This window comes from Pygocentrus nattereri, chromosome 19, assembly GCF_015220715.1.
Source record: "Pygocentrus nattereri isolate fPygNat1 chromosome 19, fPygNat1.pri, whole genome shotgun sequence".
NCBI lineage: Eukaryota > Metazoa > Chordata > Actinopteri > Characiformes > Serrasalmidae > Pygocentrus > Pygocentrus nattereri.
This window is the reverse complement of record NC_051229.1, coordinates 21,341,550-21,361,589: the sequence shown is the minus strand read 5'-3', so window position 1 is coordinate 21,361,589 and position 20,040 is coordinate 21,341,550. Positions and strand designations below refer to the sequence as shown.

The following is a 20,040-nucleotide window of genomic DNA, read 5'->3' as shown; positions in this document are numbered from 1 at the left end:
AGAAAACATAATGTTAATTTTCATTGTTATGCAGACGACACACAGCTCTTCATATCAGCCAAACCTGATGACAAACAGAGAATAAAGAAAATGGAGGATTGCGTAAAAGATGTGAAATCATGGATGTCACACAACTTTCTTCTATTAAATAGTGATAAAACAGAAGTTCTTCTATTAGGCCCTAAAGCTGCTAGAAATAAATTATCACACCTAATGTTGAATCTGGCCGACTTCTCAGTCACACCTGGTTCAACAGCTAAAAATCTTGGCGTTATCATAGATTCAGATCTAGCATTTGATAAACACATATCTAATGCTACTAAAACAGCTTTTCTACATCTCCGTAACATCGCCAAGCTAAGAAATGCTTTATCCTTACATGACGCAGAAAAATTAGTACATGCCTTCATTACGTCAAGGCTAGACTACTGTAATGCGCTACTGTCAGGATGTTCTAGCAGTAACTTAAATAAACTTCAGCTAGTTCAAAATGCTGCAGCCAGGGTCCTTACTAAAACTAGAAAATTTGACCATATTAGTCCAGTCCTATCAGCTCTTCACTGGCTTCCAGTCAAATTCCGCATAGACTATAAAATTCTCCTGTTAACGTATAAAGCCCTACATGGGCTCGCTCCTGAGTATCTGAGAGACCTTATCTCCTATTATGAACCACCACGATTACTTAGATCACAGGGTGCTGGCTTCCTAGTAGTTCCCAAAATTCAGAGAAGCTCTGCAGGAGGAAGAGCTTTCTCTTATAAAGCGCCCCAACTCTGGAATAATCTCCCCGATAATGTTCGGGACTCAGACACAGTCTCAATCTTTAAGTCTAGACTAAAAACTTACTTGTTTAGTTTAGCTTTTGGTAGTTAATGTTAATTCCCTTTAGATAAGGCTGCAGATCCAGGGGTTCATGGACATAGTGAATTGTGGGTAAACTGAGATGCTGGTGCTGCTGTCACTCACTACATGCAGTCACTCAGGTTTGTGGACGGTGGAGTGGGTGAATGCCAGTGTCTCAGGGAGCCTCCGTGTCTATGTTACCTTCTGGCTCTCTCCCTTTAGTTAGGCTGTCATATTCAGACCTGCCGGAGTCATTAGTCACACTCTGATAATTTTTTACATTTTCTGTTCTTCATAAATACAGTCTAAACTAATTCCTAAATCTTTCCTTCCTCCGAGTTACTGACTGTCCACCGGTCCGGCCCAATACTGATGGATGTCCCACCCTCAAGTCCCCCTGTCCCCCTGATTGACCAGACTGATGGAAGTTTCTGGAACGCAGCTTCTCCACTACAGATCACATCCAAATCTATATGAACTCTAATTGTTTCCACTGTTGATTATACACACCTGAATATATTAGAACTGCGTGGATGTAAAATTGACTTTTCAATGTTTAACTTATAAGTTGTCTGACCAGTGGTAGGATGGTCCCCCCTTTAGATGTGAGTCTTGGTCCTCCCGAGGTTTCTTCCTCCTCCAGCTCTGAGGGAGTTTTTCCTTGCCTCAGCGCTCACGGGGGTTCTGTATATTCTGTATATTATGTTCAGTGTTTTGTCTGATTCTCTGTGCTGTGATTCCCATTTTTGTAAAGCTGCTTTGTGACAACATCAGTTGTAAAAAGCGCTATATAAATAAATTTGATTTGATTTGATTTGATTTGACATCACCAAACGCAAGGCAAAGCGTTGAATGTAGTGGTATAAAGTGCCGCCACTGGACACTAGAGCAGTGGAGACCTGTTCTTTGGAGTGACCAATCACATTTCTTCATCTGGCAATCTGATGGATGAGTCTGTCCAGTCCTTTTCATTATGGAGTTTGCATGTTCTCCCCGTGTCTGTGTGGGTTTCCTTGCACAGTCCAAAGACATGCAGTCTGGTCAATTGGACATGGTACACTGCCCCTGGGTATGCATGTGAGTGAATGTGTCTGCCCTGTGGTGGACTGGCGACCTGTCCAGGGTGTTTCTTGCCATCTGCCTGACGACTGCTGGAATAGGCTCCAGCACCCCCCGCGACCCAGAAGAAGAAGCGGCTTAGACGGTGTATGTGTGTAGTGAAATGCCATGTTTACATTTGCTCCCTGTATAGCATGTTAACTTATTTTCATTTAGAAAATCAACAAAATATGTAATTTTGATGAGAGACATTCAAATGTTTGTATACAACTGTAGCTGTGTTTAACTACATTCATCCATCCACATGTCCATATATCCGTCCTCAGTATATCCACTTATCCATACACACATACATTCATCCATCTACCCAGCTGCCCTTTTCTCTCACCTCTCTTTTCTCCAAAGTATAGAGTCTGCTGGGCAGTGTTGGACCACTGCAGTGAGGAGTTATCGCTCTCTGCCACACGGCAGGTCAGGGTCACCGTGCCCCCTACAGCCACTGTCTCATCTGAAGTCACTGGCTGGAGTGGATCTTCATCATCTAACGGGACAGAAAACACAATATCATCATCATCATCATCATCATCAGAACAAGAGAACATGTCAGATGTGGAGAACGTCAGCAAACAAACCAATCCTTCACAAGCAGATGCCCACACAATGAGATATGAGAATAGTGGCTCATCAAGTCTACAAAGGAGCCTTTAAAAGTCTAAATACAAACACACGTGTGTGTGGGTGTATGTAAAGCATTTGTGTACAGTGCATGCTTATTTGTTTGTGTCTAGCACACAGCTGTGACCTCTGCATTAAGCACAGCGGTTGTGTAGCCCAGGGCAAAGCCTGATCTATTTTAAATAGCAAGCATTATTCAGCCTACAATCGATGGCCTATTGTCCATCCTGAAGCCGCCCAAACGCTTGCAAAATGAGGGATAAATGCAGGATAAGCATCATTTAACTCCTTAAAGTGCAATTTCAATGCCTTACATATCTTAGCTTATCATATCAAAGTTAAGAATTAAGTTAAAAATGCTGGAAAGTTCCCTTACAGTAAGGCTGATTATATCCTGTAGGATCACTGCTAAATTCTGCTGCATTGATATTGACATTTTTTGCCTCCAAGTTGTTGCTACAGGCTGCTGGTTACATTTTTCATTCCAGAAAACATGAAACAGATTCCGAGCTCCAAAATCTGATTACACGAACATCCATGTCATTTGGAATGCTTAAGCACTGCAGAGGGACAAAGAGATGTGTATAAAAATCTCTCTAATGTTGCAAAACCAATTACTAGTCTAAAAACCGTAACAGATCACTTTAACACTATAGCTGAATTTTGAAGGTAAAGTGATTTTAAGGGACATCATTTACAAGCCTCCCCCAGGACATTATGTTGGATTTCCTTTTCATTAGTGACAAAACGGGGAGATTTTATGAAGCCGTTCATCGTCACATTATTTCAATGAGTCACGTCTTTGATCAGTTCCATGAATTTCGCTATGCTGAAGCAGAACCATTCTGTCCATCAGCTGTCACTGTGACTTACATCACGCTAAGCAGCTTGGGTGCTAAATTAGACCTCCAATGATCAGGCCCAGTTTGGAAAGGTTAGATTACACAACCAGTTCTTTTACAAATGACTGATAACCTGAAGCTGTATAAAAAATGTATCTAAAATAATATATGACCATGCTTACAGACTGACCTCTCTGCCTACCATGTTCTCATTTTGCAAAAAAATAAAAGGCTTACATTTTCAAAATGGTAACTCACAGAAAGAAAAAACAGTGCCAATTCTAAAGAACGCTAATGCAGAGAAATGTGAGAATTGACATGACAGTGATGTGTTTATGTATCTAACACAGTCCACCAGTTTTTTCATTCTTTTGATAGATTAACAGGGCTACATAATTAAATTTCAGTTTCTATTTACATGCCAGGTTCTCTCTCCTCTCATTCCTCTAGTCTGCCTATCCATCCCTCTGTCCATCCTTCCATCATCTCACCTCTCTTCTCTCCAATGTAGAGAGCCTGCCCATCCATGCGTTCATCCTCTCACCTCTATTCTCTCCAATGTAGAGCCTGTCCATCCATTCATTCATCCTCTCACCTCTCTTCTCTCCAATGTAGAGAGCCTGCCCATCCATTCATTCATCCTCTCACCTCTCTTCTCTCCAATGTAGAGAGCCTGCCCATCCATTCATTCATCCTCTCACCTCTCTTCTCTCCAATGTAGAGAGCCTGACCATCCATTCATTCATCCTCTCACCTCTCTTCTCTCCAATGTAGAGAGCCTGACCATCCATTCATTCATCCTCTCACCTCTCTTCTCTCCAATGTAGAGAGCCTGCCCATCCATTCATTCATCCTCTCACCTCTCTTCTCTCCAATGTAGAGAGCCTGTCCATCCATTCATTCATCCTCTCACCTCTCTTCTCTCCAATGTAGAGAGCCTGTCCATCCATCTATCCACCTATCCATCCTCTTACCTCTCTTCTGTCCAAAGGAGCCTGTCCATCCATTCATCCATCTGTCCATCCACTCACCCAACCCTCCATCTGTTCATTCATCCATTCACTCACCTTTCTGCTCTACAAAGTAGAGCCTGCCCATCCATCCATTCATAAACCCACCGACCCATCCATCCATTCACCTTTCTGCTCTACAGAGTAATGCCTATATATCCCTCTATTCATCCATTCAATCACATATCCATCCATCCATTCAACCATCTAGCCATTCATCTTTCCTCTCATCTTTCCTCTCACCTCGCTTCTCTCCCAAGCAGAGAAGCTGTTCATCCATCCATCCATCCACCATCCATCCATCCATCTTCTCACCTCTTTTCTCTTCAAAGTAGAGAGCCTGTCCTTCTATTCATCCATCCATCTATCCTGTTTCTGTCACCACTTAATCTCAAATAGTTGTGCACTCATTCATCAATTCACCAACCATTCATTCTGCATATTCATCCATCCATCCACCCATGGATTCATCCATTCATCCTCCCACCACTCTTCTCATCTTTCTTCTCTCTGAAATAGTTGTGTATTCATTCATCAACCCATGCATCCATGCTTCCATCTGTCCACCCATCCATTCCACATCCATCAATCCACCTTTGCATCGTCCATGTATAACTCATCCACTGTGCAGAAGTCAGAGACTACCCTTTATTTATCTACTTTCCAGTCAAAACAGCCTTTAAGCACAAGTTAATCATTTTCCAGTGTCAGGAAAAAAAGCAGAAAACACGTTTAACAGAAAATAATTATACAATAATAATATAATAATACATTTCTAAATGTGTAGTGTGTCCACCCTTTGCCTTTATTACAGCTTAAATTCTTTTCAAGAGACTTGCTTTAATTTTTTAAAATCTGCAGGGATTTTTTCTAAAGCTCAGTCTTAAAAGTTGGCTGCATTTGCTACTCTGCTTTCTCATGATTCAAATAATCTCAATCTTTTAATAATTTAATTAACTCCAGTTTTGGGAACTCCTGTAATGAGATCTCCTTTTTAATGAGATCCTTCAACTGCTTAAAATTGATTTTCTATAGTATGAAATACAAATCTGCACAGCAAACACCAGAAGGCAAACACATCATCAGAGTGTCAGGATTAGCCTTTTGTTTTAATTTTCTGATGTTGACATTTGTCTCTTTGGTGTAAGAAACACAACATGCTGCTTCTATGAAAATATCAGGAGTGCAATCTTGCAGTTTATCACGTCTGTAATCTCATTACTGTCTGTCATGTCTAACAGTAATAAAATACTAAGTTACTTTTTTGGTACTTTATACATAATCCTGTATTGCCCTGATCTGTTTATGCCTATAACTGTGATTTTTATGTAAAAACTGTTTTACAATTTCCCATTTCTAACAGAAAAACATCACATTTTGAATGCTGAATACTGTTCAAGGTTGCAGGCGCTTTAAGAGAGACAGAAAAAAGAATAAAGCTGGCTGAAAAATGGAGACAAGCAATAAAAGAATGATAAATGAATCAGTGGGTTTGAATGTGGATTTTAATTTTGTCAAAAACCTTAAGGACCTTAATGTGCTCATAATTTACATTTTACCACATTTCTAGTAGTGCTTGAAAGCAGCACATTGCTGGTTTTATCACTGACCCATTTCACACTAATACTGGGATTACCCCTCACCCCACCACCACCACTCAAACACCAGCCAAATGCTGCCATCATGCTATGTTTTTTTTGCTTTTCGTGACTGCAATGGATTACTGTTCATTTATATATCCATATACATATTAAATGTGCAGTAATCCATTACAAAACATTCCCTAGCAGACATTCATTATAGGAATCTATGTCTATATGCATTATATATATATATATGTATATATGTATATATATATATATATATATATATATATATATATATATAATGCATATAGACATAGATTCCTATAATGAATGTCTGCTAGGGAATGTTTTGTAATATATATATGTAATGCATTACAATATATATTGTAATGGATATATAAATATATCTCCAAGCATTTCTAGTGATGACATACATGAGTCCATACAGATATGTATAATTAGCAGCACCAGCTGAAACTAACATATTGATATACCCAACACAGCAATACAACATAATCTCAGATAGGCAGATTCTCTAATGCCCACTCTTACACTGACCCACTCACTCCACACAACATGAGTACACACACAAAAAAATTATATTGTATGTTGGAATATGAGATTTCCACATAGCAGATAAATTTGACTGCTACAGTTGGGTACCAGCTGGGAAAATAGGTAAAATGTTCTGAAAGCTGATGATTTGTAATGATTTTTAAACAAGTATGTGATTGAAAGTAGCACAAAGAAGAGATATTTCATATTTTACCTTATCAACTTTGCTAGATTTCTGTAAGTATACGCTAATTCATACCCAATCATTCATACTATAATCCATAATAATATCAAAATATTCAGAGAATCCACAGCATTCTCTGTGCATAAAAGGCAGGGTTGAAAATCAATACTGAATGTCCCTGATCCATCAGACAGCTCTGCACTAAAAACAGACATGCCTCTGTAATTAATATAACACAGTGGCTGGGAAATACTTTGGAAAACCCTCATCAGTAAACACAAATGCAAGTTAAGGCCAAAAGCAGAAGCCATATATCAGTACAAAGCAGTGCAAAACTTGCACATCTGTGAAGGCACCACTAATGCTGAAGGGTGCACGTTTTGGACTTTTGTATACAACTGAATGCAATGGAGGTGTAATATAGTTGCACATGCTTACAAAACAAATATGCTCACATAGTATCCCATGTATACACATACATGCAGAATTGTTTCAAAATCAAATTCAAAGGCAACAACCCATAACTATATAACCATATAACTGACCACTGAGCAAAAACAAACAATGCTCCAGCTTTCACACCCTTACAAACAGACGCATGAGCATGAGAAACATCTCCTTACCTTTACACACATCAAACCACAGCACAGAAACAAATAAATGTTTAAAATGTTGAATGTTTAAAAAAAAGGAATTTTAAACTTTATAATAAAATGAATATTCAGAAAACCCTGTATTTATGAAGTGATGACCCAATCCTGAGGCACATGGCCCGAAAATTATTATGAACAGCGAAAGTCAAAGATCATTGCTTTTATTTGCAATAATTCATGCACAATTACTGTTCATTTGCTGAATTAAACATATTGTGGAAAAAAGTAACATAAAATAAAACATTAAAAAGGCAATTCTGACTTTTGAAATAATATACACATCCTGCTTTGGGGAAATAAAATATAATATAAAATGTTTTACGCAGGCTAGATTTTGTGTTTTATTATTATTTCCCTGTTCAATTCAGCACATAAACAGTAACTGTTATATTATGTTATCTTATATTAATTATAATTTATACTGAAATTAGAAAAATAAAAGCTAATAATACAACAATTAATTCTGCTTTTTGATACTTGTTAGTATGGCTCTAGATCTACAAGTTCTTCACAACAATGACAGTCATTATTTCAATATTTTCTAGGCAGTATGATGTTAGTCTCTGTCTGGTAGCCCTAATACTGGGATTACCCCATTCAGAGTTAGCTAAAAGCAGCCTGTACTGAGTCTGTGCTGTCCTGCTGAAAGACTATTGCTGACCTGACAGAGGCCTGAGGCTGCTTCAGCTTTAACTGTGTGTGCTGAGGGCTTCTGTTCAAACAGCGCCTTTATAAATAGACTCAGTGCAGTAGGGGTGCCAGAGACTCTTCATCCTCCCTCCCTGCCTAGTTCCCTCCTTCTCCAGCACATCTGGCCCTGCGTGTGTGAGAGAGAGTGTGTGCATTTGGGCTTATTTGAGGACGTTTCTTTGTATGTCTTTCTTCACGTCTCCATTTCACTGTGTGCCTGTATGTGTGTGATAGCAAAAAGCATGTTATGAGAAATCTCTACTAGAACAGTCTGACACACACACACACACACACACACACACACATATACATACATGCACATACACACACTCAATTACCCACTCCCATAGGATCCAATGTTAGTTTTACAATTGGCTTTGCCCACCTTGCCCAAGATATTGGATTAACAGGCTAAAATAAGCCTCAAGCTAAATACATGCACTGCTTACTGGCCTACTAGTGACTAATGAACCTAGTTTTAGCATGTTAGCTGTTATTAAACACTCAGTAGGCCAGATACACAATAAGACATGTACAAAAGCACAATATGAGAATTCTCTGCCAGTAGAACCCATCAGATACACACACACATACACTGAATCACTCAACCCCCGTAGGACCCAGTGTAAACATTATGCTCCCCTCAAAAACTAACTCGGTTTTCCGACTAGTGAAAAACCAAAGAAAATGGCCCTCGACTGGGAATTCTTACTTGAAAAGTTGGGAAGGTGTTGTTAGCCTCAAGCATGTGAGTCCATACCATGTTCACATCAACAGTAAGGGCCACTTCTCTGCCTTTAATTGAGATGTATGCACTGTATCTTGGATCTGTTTCCACACTGACACTACATATAGAACCAATCATTTTAATATACTTAAATATATACAATATTATTTGATATTTAATGCAAATACAATTGGACTTTTGCTTAACTGACACATAAAACAATATTCTGTCACACTGACTTGATAAAGAGCGACAACATAAACCTTTAGAGAAGCAAAGACTGAAAGCTGCTAAACTGGAAAGACGGTGAAGGTTTGTCCGAGAGATTAAAATTTGGCCAATGTTCAAATTTGTTGTGAACACCCACAGCGGCAGTGCTGGCGCCACTACTGGGTGTCAAATCCTTCACCTGGCTGCACTTGCTAGGCACGGATGTCCAGGCTACAAAGTGAAAACAGGTAAGCAAAAGGGCAGGTAAAGGCCTGTTTATAGCACTGCTTACTGCTCAGCTCGTAAGACAAAACCATTTTCATTTCGCAGCATAAACTGTGTAGTCATTGTGTTTAGTTTACTGACCAAGTTGGTTATTCACGGGGTTTAAAAAAGCCATAAATTCAGAGCGTCCCACTTCTAAGCTAAGTCAAGCATAGCATTTCAACTGGCCTTGCCCATGTTGTCCAAGCCAGTGGCTTAGCAGGTTGAAATAAGCCTTGAGCTAACTCTGTGCAGTGCTAGCTTACAGGCTGTCGACGTGTCAACATGTTAGCAGTTATTAAATGTTTAGTAGGTCATTTGCAGACCACTTCACTCTGCTGAGGATGACAAACTCCTAGGATGACTTACGGCTCATTTAGGAAAAGGTTGGCACTTGAATAGCTCCACCCTACACTTTGGAATATTAGTAATGCCGATATCTCAACTCCCGTATATTATATGATATACATAGCGGCTCCCTGATGCCAGCAAGTCAGATAAAATCTCCCGGAATCCAGACCGAGCGGCCAGGAGCGCACACAGGCGACACAGACTGCTCTCCCGCTCGCGTGTGGGACAGAGAGGGAGAGGGCGGGAAAGGCCGTCCTCGCGGCGGTAGCCTACCTTCGTTTGCATATTCATGAAGCGCATACAAAACAGGGAGGGTTCTGGTTGGCCTGTTCTCTGCAAAGAGTCTGTCAGTCAGCCAATCAGTGTTTAGTGTGGGCGGGCAGTGTGTTTTTCCCCCCGCGTTCAGTGAGTGAGAGAAGCAGCGTCATGGCGGAGGCAGGGAAATTGGAGGCAGGGCCTTCCAAACAGAGAAAATACTAAACTCATTTCACCCCTGACTGCTCGAAACTGTACCCATGTTTGATAAGAGTGAAAAACAATGAAAGTCTTGCCCGCTGTACTGTTTGCCATAGTGATTTCAGCATTGCCCACGGCGGGCTTCATGACTGTAAAAGGCATGTTGAGGTGAGTTCATGTGACCATCTATGCGCTGATGGCCCACATGAAAAGAGCAAACAGCAAGCAGCGACAAAGCGCAATGAAGGCTTGCAGAAGACCCCAGAATTGGTCAGTTTAGCCTATGTCGTTGCCCAAGCCGTAAAAAGTTGTTATGCACAGTATTAAAAAGTAAAGTTCTGTTATCACCCATATCCACTGGTGTGTGCGAGAGTTTTTAAAAATTTATTTAATTTTACTTTCTTTTTGACGGGGTTAGTAGTAGTGGTAGGTCAGATACACAACAAAGGTCTTCCAAAAGAACAACATGACAATTTTCTGCTAGAACAACAACCATCATGGACATTCACACACATAGCATCCAGTGGTCGTATTACCATTACCCTTGCCAGACCCACAATAAGCCTTGAGCTAACAACAGCAAGTGCTAGTTTACTTATCGCTAGCCAATTATCTTTGCTTTAGCACATTAGTAGCCGTTAAACACTTAGACACACATTTCAAAAGGAATTCTCTGCCAGACCCGTCCATGACACACTCACACACAGTAACCCAACCTCAATCACATCCTCTTAGCATTACTACTGGCCTTGCCCACCTTGCCCAAGCTGTTGGATTAACAGGCTAAAATGAGCCGCAATAAAAACATTATAAAGGAGTACACCGTGAACTGGTTGAACTAAGAATGGGAAAGCTTACGTCTGTTTGTGAGGAAAGTCTGGCCCTTCAATAAGAAAAGCCAATCAGCGTCATGGTTATGCCACAAGCAGGGAAAGCAGTCCTGCGTTTTAGAGATCTGCGCAAGCATTTTGCATATGGTACTTGGCTAAATGCTACAAATTTTCATGAGATCTGTCAGACTTTATCAGTTATTTCAAATATGTTTTTCAAACAGCAATTTGGCCTTAAGTTTTAAATGTATAGGTCTCAAACCATTACAAGAGACAGGAGCCTGGTCTTGTATGGCTGGAAATAACTGCCCAGTGGCATTGCAAAGATGGCCACAGAGTGAACAGACCGTCCCTGTAAGGGCTTTGGCCTTGAGCAACTCTATACAGTGCTGTCTTACTTACCGGCAACCAATTATGCTTGTGTTAGCATGTTAGCAGTTATGAAACAGTGGTTCACACACACCCGCCAAAACTTATGAAAATTCTCGGCTAGAACAATCCACGACATGCACAAGCAGTGACCTAAATTCAATCGAATCCTGTTAGCAATACTACGGGCCTTGCCCATCTTGCCCAAGCCATTAGATTAACAGGGTAAAATAAGCCTTGAGCTAACAACACGCAGCGCTGGTTTACTTATCAGCAACTTATCCTGGTGTTAGCATGTTAGCAGTTACCACAGAAATGTTAAGAGAATTCTCTGTTAAAACAATCTCTCTCTCACACGCGCACACACACACACACACACACACACACACACACACACACGCACACACGCACACACACACACACACACAAACTCAATAGCCTCAGTCTAATCCAATGTTAGCATTACCACTGGCCTTGCCCACCTTGCCCAAGCCTGTGGATTAACAGGCTAAAATAAGCCTCGAGCTAACTCCATGCAGCGCTAGCTTACTTATTGGCAACCAATTATCCTTGTGTTAGCAGTTATTAAGCACTTAGTGGGTCAGATACACGAGCCGTAGCTGCAGGGAGCTTTTACTCCACAAGCTCCAAATAGCCAAAGATCCATTTAACCGGTTATGTCAGGACATGTGCTTGGCAGCCATCATTTGGCAAACTGAACGTGTGTGCAAGTGTCATTGCGTGTGTGTGTGTGTGTCTAAATTAAAAGGAGTGCGAATTTATGACAGGAAAGCAATCAGTGACAAGTGAGTTAAGCGGGTAGAGGAAACTTCAGAAACATGAAGTCAGCCTTAATGAACGCTGCTTTTCACTCACACACACATACACATACACACACACACATACACACACACATACAAACATACACACACACATACACACACACATACAAACATACACATACACACACACATTCGCTCATGTGCACACACATGCCATGCTGCTTCAAAGGTGTGGGAAAACACATATATTTAAAGTAACACAATTTACACCCAACCAAGACTGCAGCAAAGTGAGAGGAAAGAGCAGGGTGAGTAAAAGATAAGAGGAGGGAGGGGTGAGATAAATAGAGAGAGAAACATAAAGAGAAAGAGAGAAAAAGATGGAAATAGAGGCAGTAACTGTATGCCAACATGATAACATTTCATCTTTGCTAACACTGACAAAAAGGAATGAATAAAGATGGGAGGTTTTGTAAAAGGATTAAAGAAAGTTAATGATTATGAAATGTTAATACGTTTTAAGATTTTGTTATTTTATGCTTAAAACAATTAATGATGGGTGTCATCACATCTTGCAGAACAGTAAATAAACGCATATTTTATAATAAATATAATGTAATATATTATTATAAAAAGACACGTTTACACCAATTATAGAGAGACTGAAAACAACAACAACCAGTATATAGTAACTACATACAAGGAAAAGTAAGGAGTAGCTGATTGGACATCAGCCCATTCTGACATCACATTAGTATTCATGGTATTCAATTACGTCATTAAGACGAGCACGTCGCCATGTTGGCAGGCAAGCTACCTTTACTGCAGTCACGACTCTGTAGGTGGATAAAAACCAAGCAAAACAGACCAGAATCACCACTAAAAAGATTTCAAGACATGCAGACGCTTTTGATGCGTTTCCAGAAAACGCTATGAGAAGATTAGGTAGTCACTCACACATGGCATACCAGGGTCAAATTAGGTTCTTATTCAGCAGCTTCTCATTTGAATTTTCCATTCCACGGGTACTGAGGTTAATGGAAAACGAATTTCTAAAGTTCGAAGCTAACACAGGCTTACCTCAATAAATGCATCGATTTACCTCAACAATTACTGATCAACAATTACCTCAAACATTGACATGGAAATGTTTACTGAGCAGCTAATGTGCAGCAAAGTGATGCTAACTAAGTTAATCAGCTATTAGAGCTGCTGATCGCGTCTCATTGGCTCATGCAATGCCGTGTCCCAAACCACACACTTCTGTACTTCGCGCACTACACTAATGAGTGCACTTCTAATGGCACATGCGCTATTGTTTGCAAACTATTTAGTGTGCTAGTATGCGGTTTGGGACGCGAAAATAATAACGCAACGGGAAATATCAGCCGTTTAGATTTCAGCTTTCTTTTGTCACCACTACAATCACTAATCTAATAAAACCGAGTCACTACACTCAGATACAATAGTAATGTTCTTTAGAACATTTAAAAAGTGTTCAAAACGTGTTTTATTGCCTTGCTGCTGGACTGTTTACGGCTTCGATAGTTAACTCATTACGAACAGCCACGGCGCTGTCGATTGAACTTGAAGTTGCCAGGCAAAATGGTGGCAGCGCAATTATGACGTAATCGGAATCCTGTCAACCGTGTACGTTCTGAGTCCGCATTGTGACGCACACCGTGGGTCATGAAAATGGCTTCATGTATCCTGATGTTCTATTTTTGCCACCTGGCCCACTCTCACTTTCCAGCTAAAGAGAAGACATGATGTGTGTGTGTGTGTGTGTGTGTGTGTGTGTGTGTGTGTGTGTGTGGTTGGGAGATAACACAAAGTGAAATGTAATAAATACTGTCTCAATAGCAGTCAGTGAAAAATAACCCCTTCATCCTTCCATTTTCCTCTTCCACCCCTCTCATCTCCTCTCCATCTGCTTCATCCCTCTTTCTTCCATCCTCCTTTCCACCTCCACCCATCTGTCTTTCACTCCCTGGACTCTCCCTCTAGCCCTGTTTCACCTCCCTGCTGTAACACCACCTCCAGCCAGAAGGAACGGGAAGGCGTTTTAAGTTGGGAGTGCTGAAATTTTAAGCAGTATGTCATCACCGTCACACCAGCAACTTTTCTCTTTGCACCATTTGAAAACAGTTCTTTAAATTGAACATTCCGTGATGAATCAGCTAAAAGAAATAGTCCAAAATTACTTCGAATAAAATCTCATTAGCTTTAATTAATGCTACGAATGTCTTTTTCCTTTTAAAGTGACCATTTTGGAGATACAAGATTTTGTTAGGGTCTGGCAATGTGACTGATTTTTGAGTCTGATACCGAATAATGCAAAGGTTAATATCTCCATATCTATACCAATATTAAGCCTGTAAGCCTGTAACCTGTAAAAAGGGGAATTCTTTATGATTTCTACAATGAAAACCAGTAAAATGTTACAAGTTTTATTTGAAAGCCTTAGTATTAAATAAACTGCCCTAAAAACCAAAATCAGTTCAAAGCTACAAAGAGGTCTGTTTAGTGGATTGAAATAACCCCATATGATATGCCATTATAGAGCATTAACTTCATCTCATGTGTCTCTCTGTTCCTGTGTGTGTGTGTGTCTGAGTGAAAGAGAGCGAGAACGAGAGAGGGAGAGAGGGTAACAGAGGGGAAAGGCAGAAGGAAATGTAGTTCCTGTCATAGACATTTATTTGGTACTATAATTTTTTCTCTTTTTCATCAAAGGCACATTCAGTTTAACATAAATTAGATGTTCAAGAAGCTGTTTAAAGGTGTAATGTGTAAGATTTAGGGGGATCGATTAGTAGAAATGGAATGTAGTTTAAAAAAAAACATGCTTTCATTAGTGTATAATCACCTGTAGCAACAAATCTTAGCTTTTTCATTAGCTTAGAATGACCCCTTCATATCTGCATAGGAGCAGGTCCTCTTCCAACATGTTGTGCCGCTGTGTTTTTAAAGTAGCCCAGAACAGGCAAACCAAACACTGGCTCTAGAGTTTTGGTCTCCAGCCCTGGTCCTGGATAGTGGCCTTCCTGCAGAGCCTAGTTACAATCACAATTAGCCAAAATAACTAAGGAAGGGATGTGGCAACTTATCAGATACAGCTCAGAACTAAACTCTGAATGAAGATTCAAACAGTGTTTTAGGTTGAAGCAGTCGGTGCTGGAAAACCATTCTGTGTTGTGAGAATGTTCAGAGCCCAAATTCCAACAAATGGTGGATCTGACTTATTATTTATGACAAGACAAAGCAAAGGAGAAGCAAAAACATTAAGAAGTAGAATGAAAGCGGGACAGGTGACAGTAGAAAACATGAGGGCCACTGTAGGTTCCACTGCATGCTTGGAGGGAAGGGTTTTCAAATTGTTCACCGTTGGTTGGCCGGTTGGATGTTGATTAAGTAAACTATTAAAAAAAACACTTTCATTCTGACATGCTTTTAAGAAAATATGGGCAGGGTATGACATCATAAAGAAAACCTTAAGTGACCATGATAATGATGAGAGCAAGGCCAAGGTCAGGAGCTCTTTCACAACTATTAAACAGTTGTCATTTTTTAAATCATACATTCTGTAAAAGGATGGTTCTTCAAGGGTTCTTTAGTAAAGAAAATGGTTCTATATTCTTTTATGATACAAGGAACCCTTTGCATGATTTAAGGCCAGAGTCCTGCACAGTTTTGCACAATTTTCCTGCTCTGCTTCATCCATTTCATCTCATTAGTTAATTACATTCTTAACAAAAATGGTAGTACAGTATAGTACTAAGGTTCTTTGGCCTGTAAGAATAGTGGAACCCTTTTTGACGCTATATAGAACTGTTTTCAAAAAGCTTCTATCTGGAACCATCCACAGCACATTCTCGATTAATCTGAAGGACCCTTTCATTGTGCAAAGAACCCTTTAATCAAGCACAATTTCATAAAGAACCATTCTCTTTACTTAAGACCCCTTGAATATTGAACCATCTTTTTTAAGAATGTAGTTAAGGTGGGTCAGTTTACCAAGGTAGGAAAGTCAAGAAAATGTCTGATTATTATAATAAAGTTTGGTAATGTTTGGTTTATACAGGTGTGCAAATGCAAAGACACAATATCAAGTGTCATCTTGTCCCTTGGAACTGAGTTACAAGGAGTAGTAGTTGAAATCTCCCTCTATAGGATGGGACAACCCGCAAATAAAAAAGAACATTCATTCATTAGAGGAGGGTAAAGTTCAGCAACCTCTCTGCTGGTCTTTAGTTACATTTAGGGCATCATATGCTTTCAAAGAGGGGGGATGTGACAGTTATTCTGTATCACCCGCCCCTAATCAGCTATTTACCAGCTTCTTGTCCGCATTTTCCCGATCCACCCTAAATGGAGCAGCAGTTACATTATGCCGCATCAGGTGTCAGGCTTGATGGACTATTTAAGGTGGAACGGGAAATTTAGCTAGCTAGCTACCAAGACATTAGCATACTGTTAGCAATTTGTTCTGCTTGTTATGAAGAACAGGACCGGTGTAAATCAAAACGACATTAAATGAAAGATAAAAACATTGTAATTTTACGATCATTTAAAGAAAATTTTACTGTAATTTTTAAAAGAGAAAACACATTTGTGAGTCACTTGCACAGCCAGCCTGCCAGTTTTTCTTTTTTCTCATAACACTCTGTTTGGTGTGTACCTACCCCTCCATCTAAGCAAAAACACGGACACCTCACCCCAGATGTGAATGCAGAAAATGGAGGGCTAAAGGCTCAGTGGTAGGGGCAAGGGGTGAAATGGGATTGGGCCAAAAACGAGTCAATATATGTTTTTGTAGAGGTAAACAACTTTGAAACATACATACACAAGTATGTCAGTGAAATGTAGGGCTGCCAGAGCTAACACATTAACATGATGGATTATTATTGTCAAGAATATTATTTTATATTAAAATAATATTGCTGAGCAATTAAACAACCCTAAAATGAGCACCACCACTCCCCCCATTCCACCTTTATATGACTTTCGTTCTCCTACCTCTCATGTTCTCCTATTCTTTCACTCCCTATTTCTCTCTTCTTTCCTCACTTTCACTCTTCTCTCTTGTGCTGTTTTGTCTCAAAAGCATTTTTCAGCTTTGCTTTATGTTTTTCAAAGCACATCTCAAATTCTTATTTCTTTTTTCCACTTCACTGAAGTTTGATTGACAATAAAATGTCCCATTTGCTTTTCAAAATCTTCGAGTGCACCCTGAGGAAAGACTGAGCTTGGTCACTTTTAAACACACACAACCCCATACTCCACACACACACACAGACACACACACAGTGATGTGACAGCAGTTGCTGGTTACGGCTGAAAGGAAGAGCTTAAATCTTAATGATTTATAGCTAAATTAGTCATGATGCCAATGCAAGTCTCAGAGAGCATCCTGCAAACATCAAAGGAGGAATCAATACCCACTGAGTTGGCTTACAAAGCTTCAAGTGTGCGATTGTGTGATGTTTATGGTATGTGAGATGTAGTAAAGCCTTCATTATTTAGCTGGCTAACTGTGCTGTATATCTTATCCTGCTAATGGCAGCAAAAGCCTTAAAGGACCTCTACATTTCTATATTTTTCCTATTTTTAAGTCCACTACTGTGTTTGCCTTTACGCGCCAATTATAATGCATTTATACAAGCTCATTTGCCAAACCCTCTTTAGTCCTTAGTCAGTCCTGTTTTTATTTATACAGGCTGTTTTTATTAATACAGTTGTATGTTTGTTTTGCAAACCCCTACATTTTTTAAATGAACATATTTGTTCCTTACCACTCATCACTTGTAAATTAACTCATTATGCTGACTGGATAAGACAGGTTAGGCAGGTGAAGAACTGTCATTAGGAACTGTGAACTGATGATAATTCCAGATCATAACAAATTCTCTGACGCTTCCAACCTTCTGCTAACACTTGGGCTCCTCTAAGCGGCTGACTGTGGATCTGAAAATGAAAGTGAACTGATGCCTACAAAGCAAGAGAAGGCTAAAAAAAGATACCAAGCATTTCCAGTTTGCAGGTTCCTCTGTCCAAAATGTCATTAAGAAATGACAGTTGAGAGGAACTGTGAAAGTCAAGGACAGAGCTGGAAAATCAAGAATACTGATAAAACTGCTTGTATGCCAGTCAGAAATGCAAAGTAAAACCCCCAATATGAGAGCAAAGGACCTGCATTCTGTTCTTTGGCCACAATCATTAAAGGTACACTCACTGAGAACTTTATTTTGAACACATGTACACCTGCTCATTCATGCAATTGTCTAATCAATCATGTGGCAGCACTGCAGTGCATAATATCATAGACACATTCCAGCAGGTTTAGGTAACATTCATATCAATCATCAAAATGGGGAAAAATGTGATTTTAGTGTTTTTGATGGTGACATGATTGACGGTGCCACACAGGCTGGTTTGAGTCTTTCTATGCTGCAGTAACTCAGATAACCACTCTATACAATTGTGGTGAGCAGAAAAGCATCTCAGATTGCACAACACATAAAACCTTGAGGCGGAACAACAGCAGAAGTGTTGAGTTCCAATTCTGTCCGCCGAGAACAGATAGCTGAGGCTGCAGTGGGCCTAGGCTCACCAATACTGGACAGTTGAATACTGGAGAAACGTAGGTTTGTCTGATGAATTTTGCTTTCTGCTGAGGCACACAGGCGGTATGTTCAGAATTTGGTGCCAACAGCATGAATTCATGGACTCAACCTGCCTTGTGTCAATGGGCTGGTGAAGGTGGTGAAATATTGAAGGGAAGGTCTTCTTGACACACTTTAAGCCCATTAATACCAATCAATCATCGCTTGACTGTCACTGACTATTTTCGACTGTGTGCATCACTTCATGACCACAGTTTACCTATCTTCTAATGGCTACTCCCAGCATGATGATGCACCATGTCACAGCAAAAGTCGTCTCAAACTGGTTTCATGAACATGACAATGAGTTCAGTGTTCTTCAGTGCCCTTCCCAGTCAACACATGTGAATTTAATAGAACACCTTTAGAATGTGGTAAAACAGGAGATTTGCAGCATCAAAGTGCCTCTGAAAAATGTGCAGGAATTGTCAACATGGACCAGAATCTTTCCAACACCTTGTAGAAACAATGCCATGAAGAATTGAAGCTGTTTTGAAAGCAAAGAGAGGCCCTACACAGTATTAGTATAATGTTCCTAATAATATGATATGAATAATATAAGTTTACGTTTGGCAAAAGGAAGCAGGATTTGATGAAAAAAATTTCTTGCAAACTGTTAAACATGGTGGTGGATCTATTATACATTGGTGTGTATAAAATGGTCAAGAAACTGAAACTGAAAAACTGCTGGCCTCTATAACGAGACAATGATCCAAAATATTATCTCTAAAAACACCATTACCTGCTTCAAGAAATGCATGATTAAGCTTTGGTATGGCCCTCACTGTCCCTTGACTTGAACATAATGAAAATCTGAGGGTAGATCACATATTGTGTTATTTATAATGCACCTCTAGAAGCATTCTGCAAGAAAGAGTGAGGAAAAAATCCTAAGAATATAAGAAGCTGTTATATGTGTCCAAGGGGTTGTTCCTAAGTACTGACTTAGTACGATGTCAAAACTTTTGCATGTGCCATAACTACTATTAGTTAAACACAAAGTAACAGTTCATGAACATTTGCAGAAAAAAAATTGTTTTAGTTTGAAGCAGAGCTCGTGTTTTTATTCTTTTCGATTCAAAAATCAATAAATTATGTAATTTGTCCAGGGGTGTCCAAACTATACATGCAAATAACCTCTAATTGGCTGTCTTGTATTGCATTCAAAAGCAGCTCAGGCTGAAATGTACAGAACAGACTGTTAATTTCAGACTGAAATCCTCAGAGATGCAAGAAAAATGAAAACCTCAGCAACTCCTTTAAGTTGTCTGGATCATTTAAAAGCTGTA

At 39.7% G+C, this 20,040-nt stretch overlaps 1 protein-coding gene across 3 annotated transcripts in view; it reads right to left on the bottom strand.

Annotated features, from left to right (window-relative positions):
- cadm3 (cell adhesion molecule 3) overlaps positions 1–20,040 on the bottom strand; it is a 171,606-nt gene that overhangs the window by 47,644 nt on the left and 103,922 nt on the right. For all 3 annotated transcript variants that reach the window (XM_017699157.2, XM_017699158.2, XM_017699159.2), the window contains exon 3: positions 2,291–2,443. In XM_017699157.2, the coding sequence (XP_017554646.2) occupies positions 2,291–2,443 (153 nt within the window). The remainder of the gene's footprint in view (positions 1–2,290; positions 2,444–20,040) is intronic.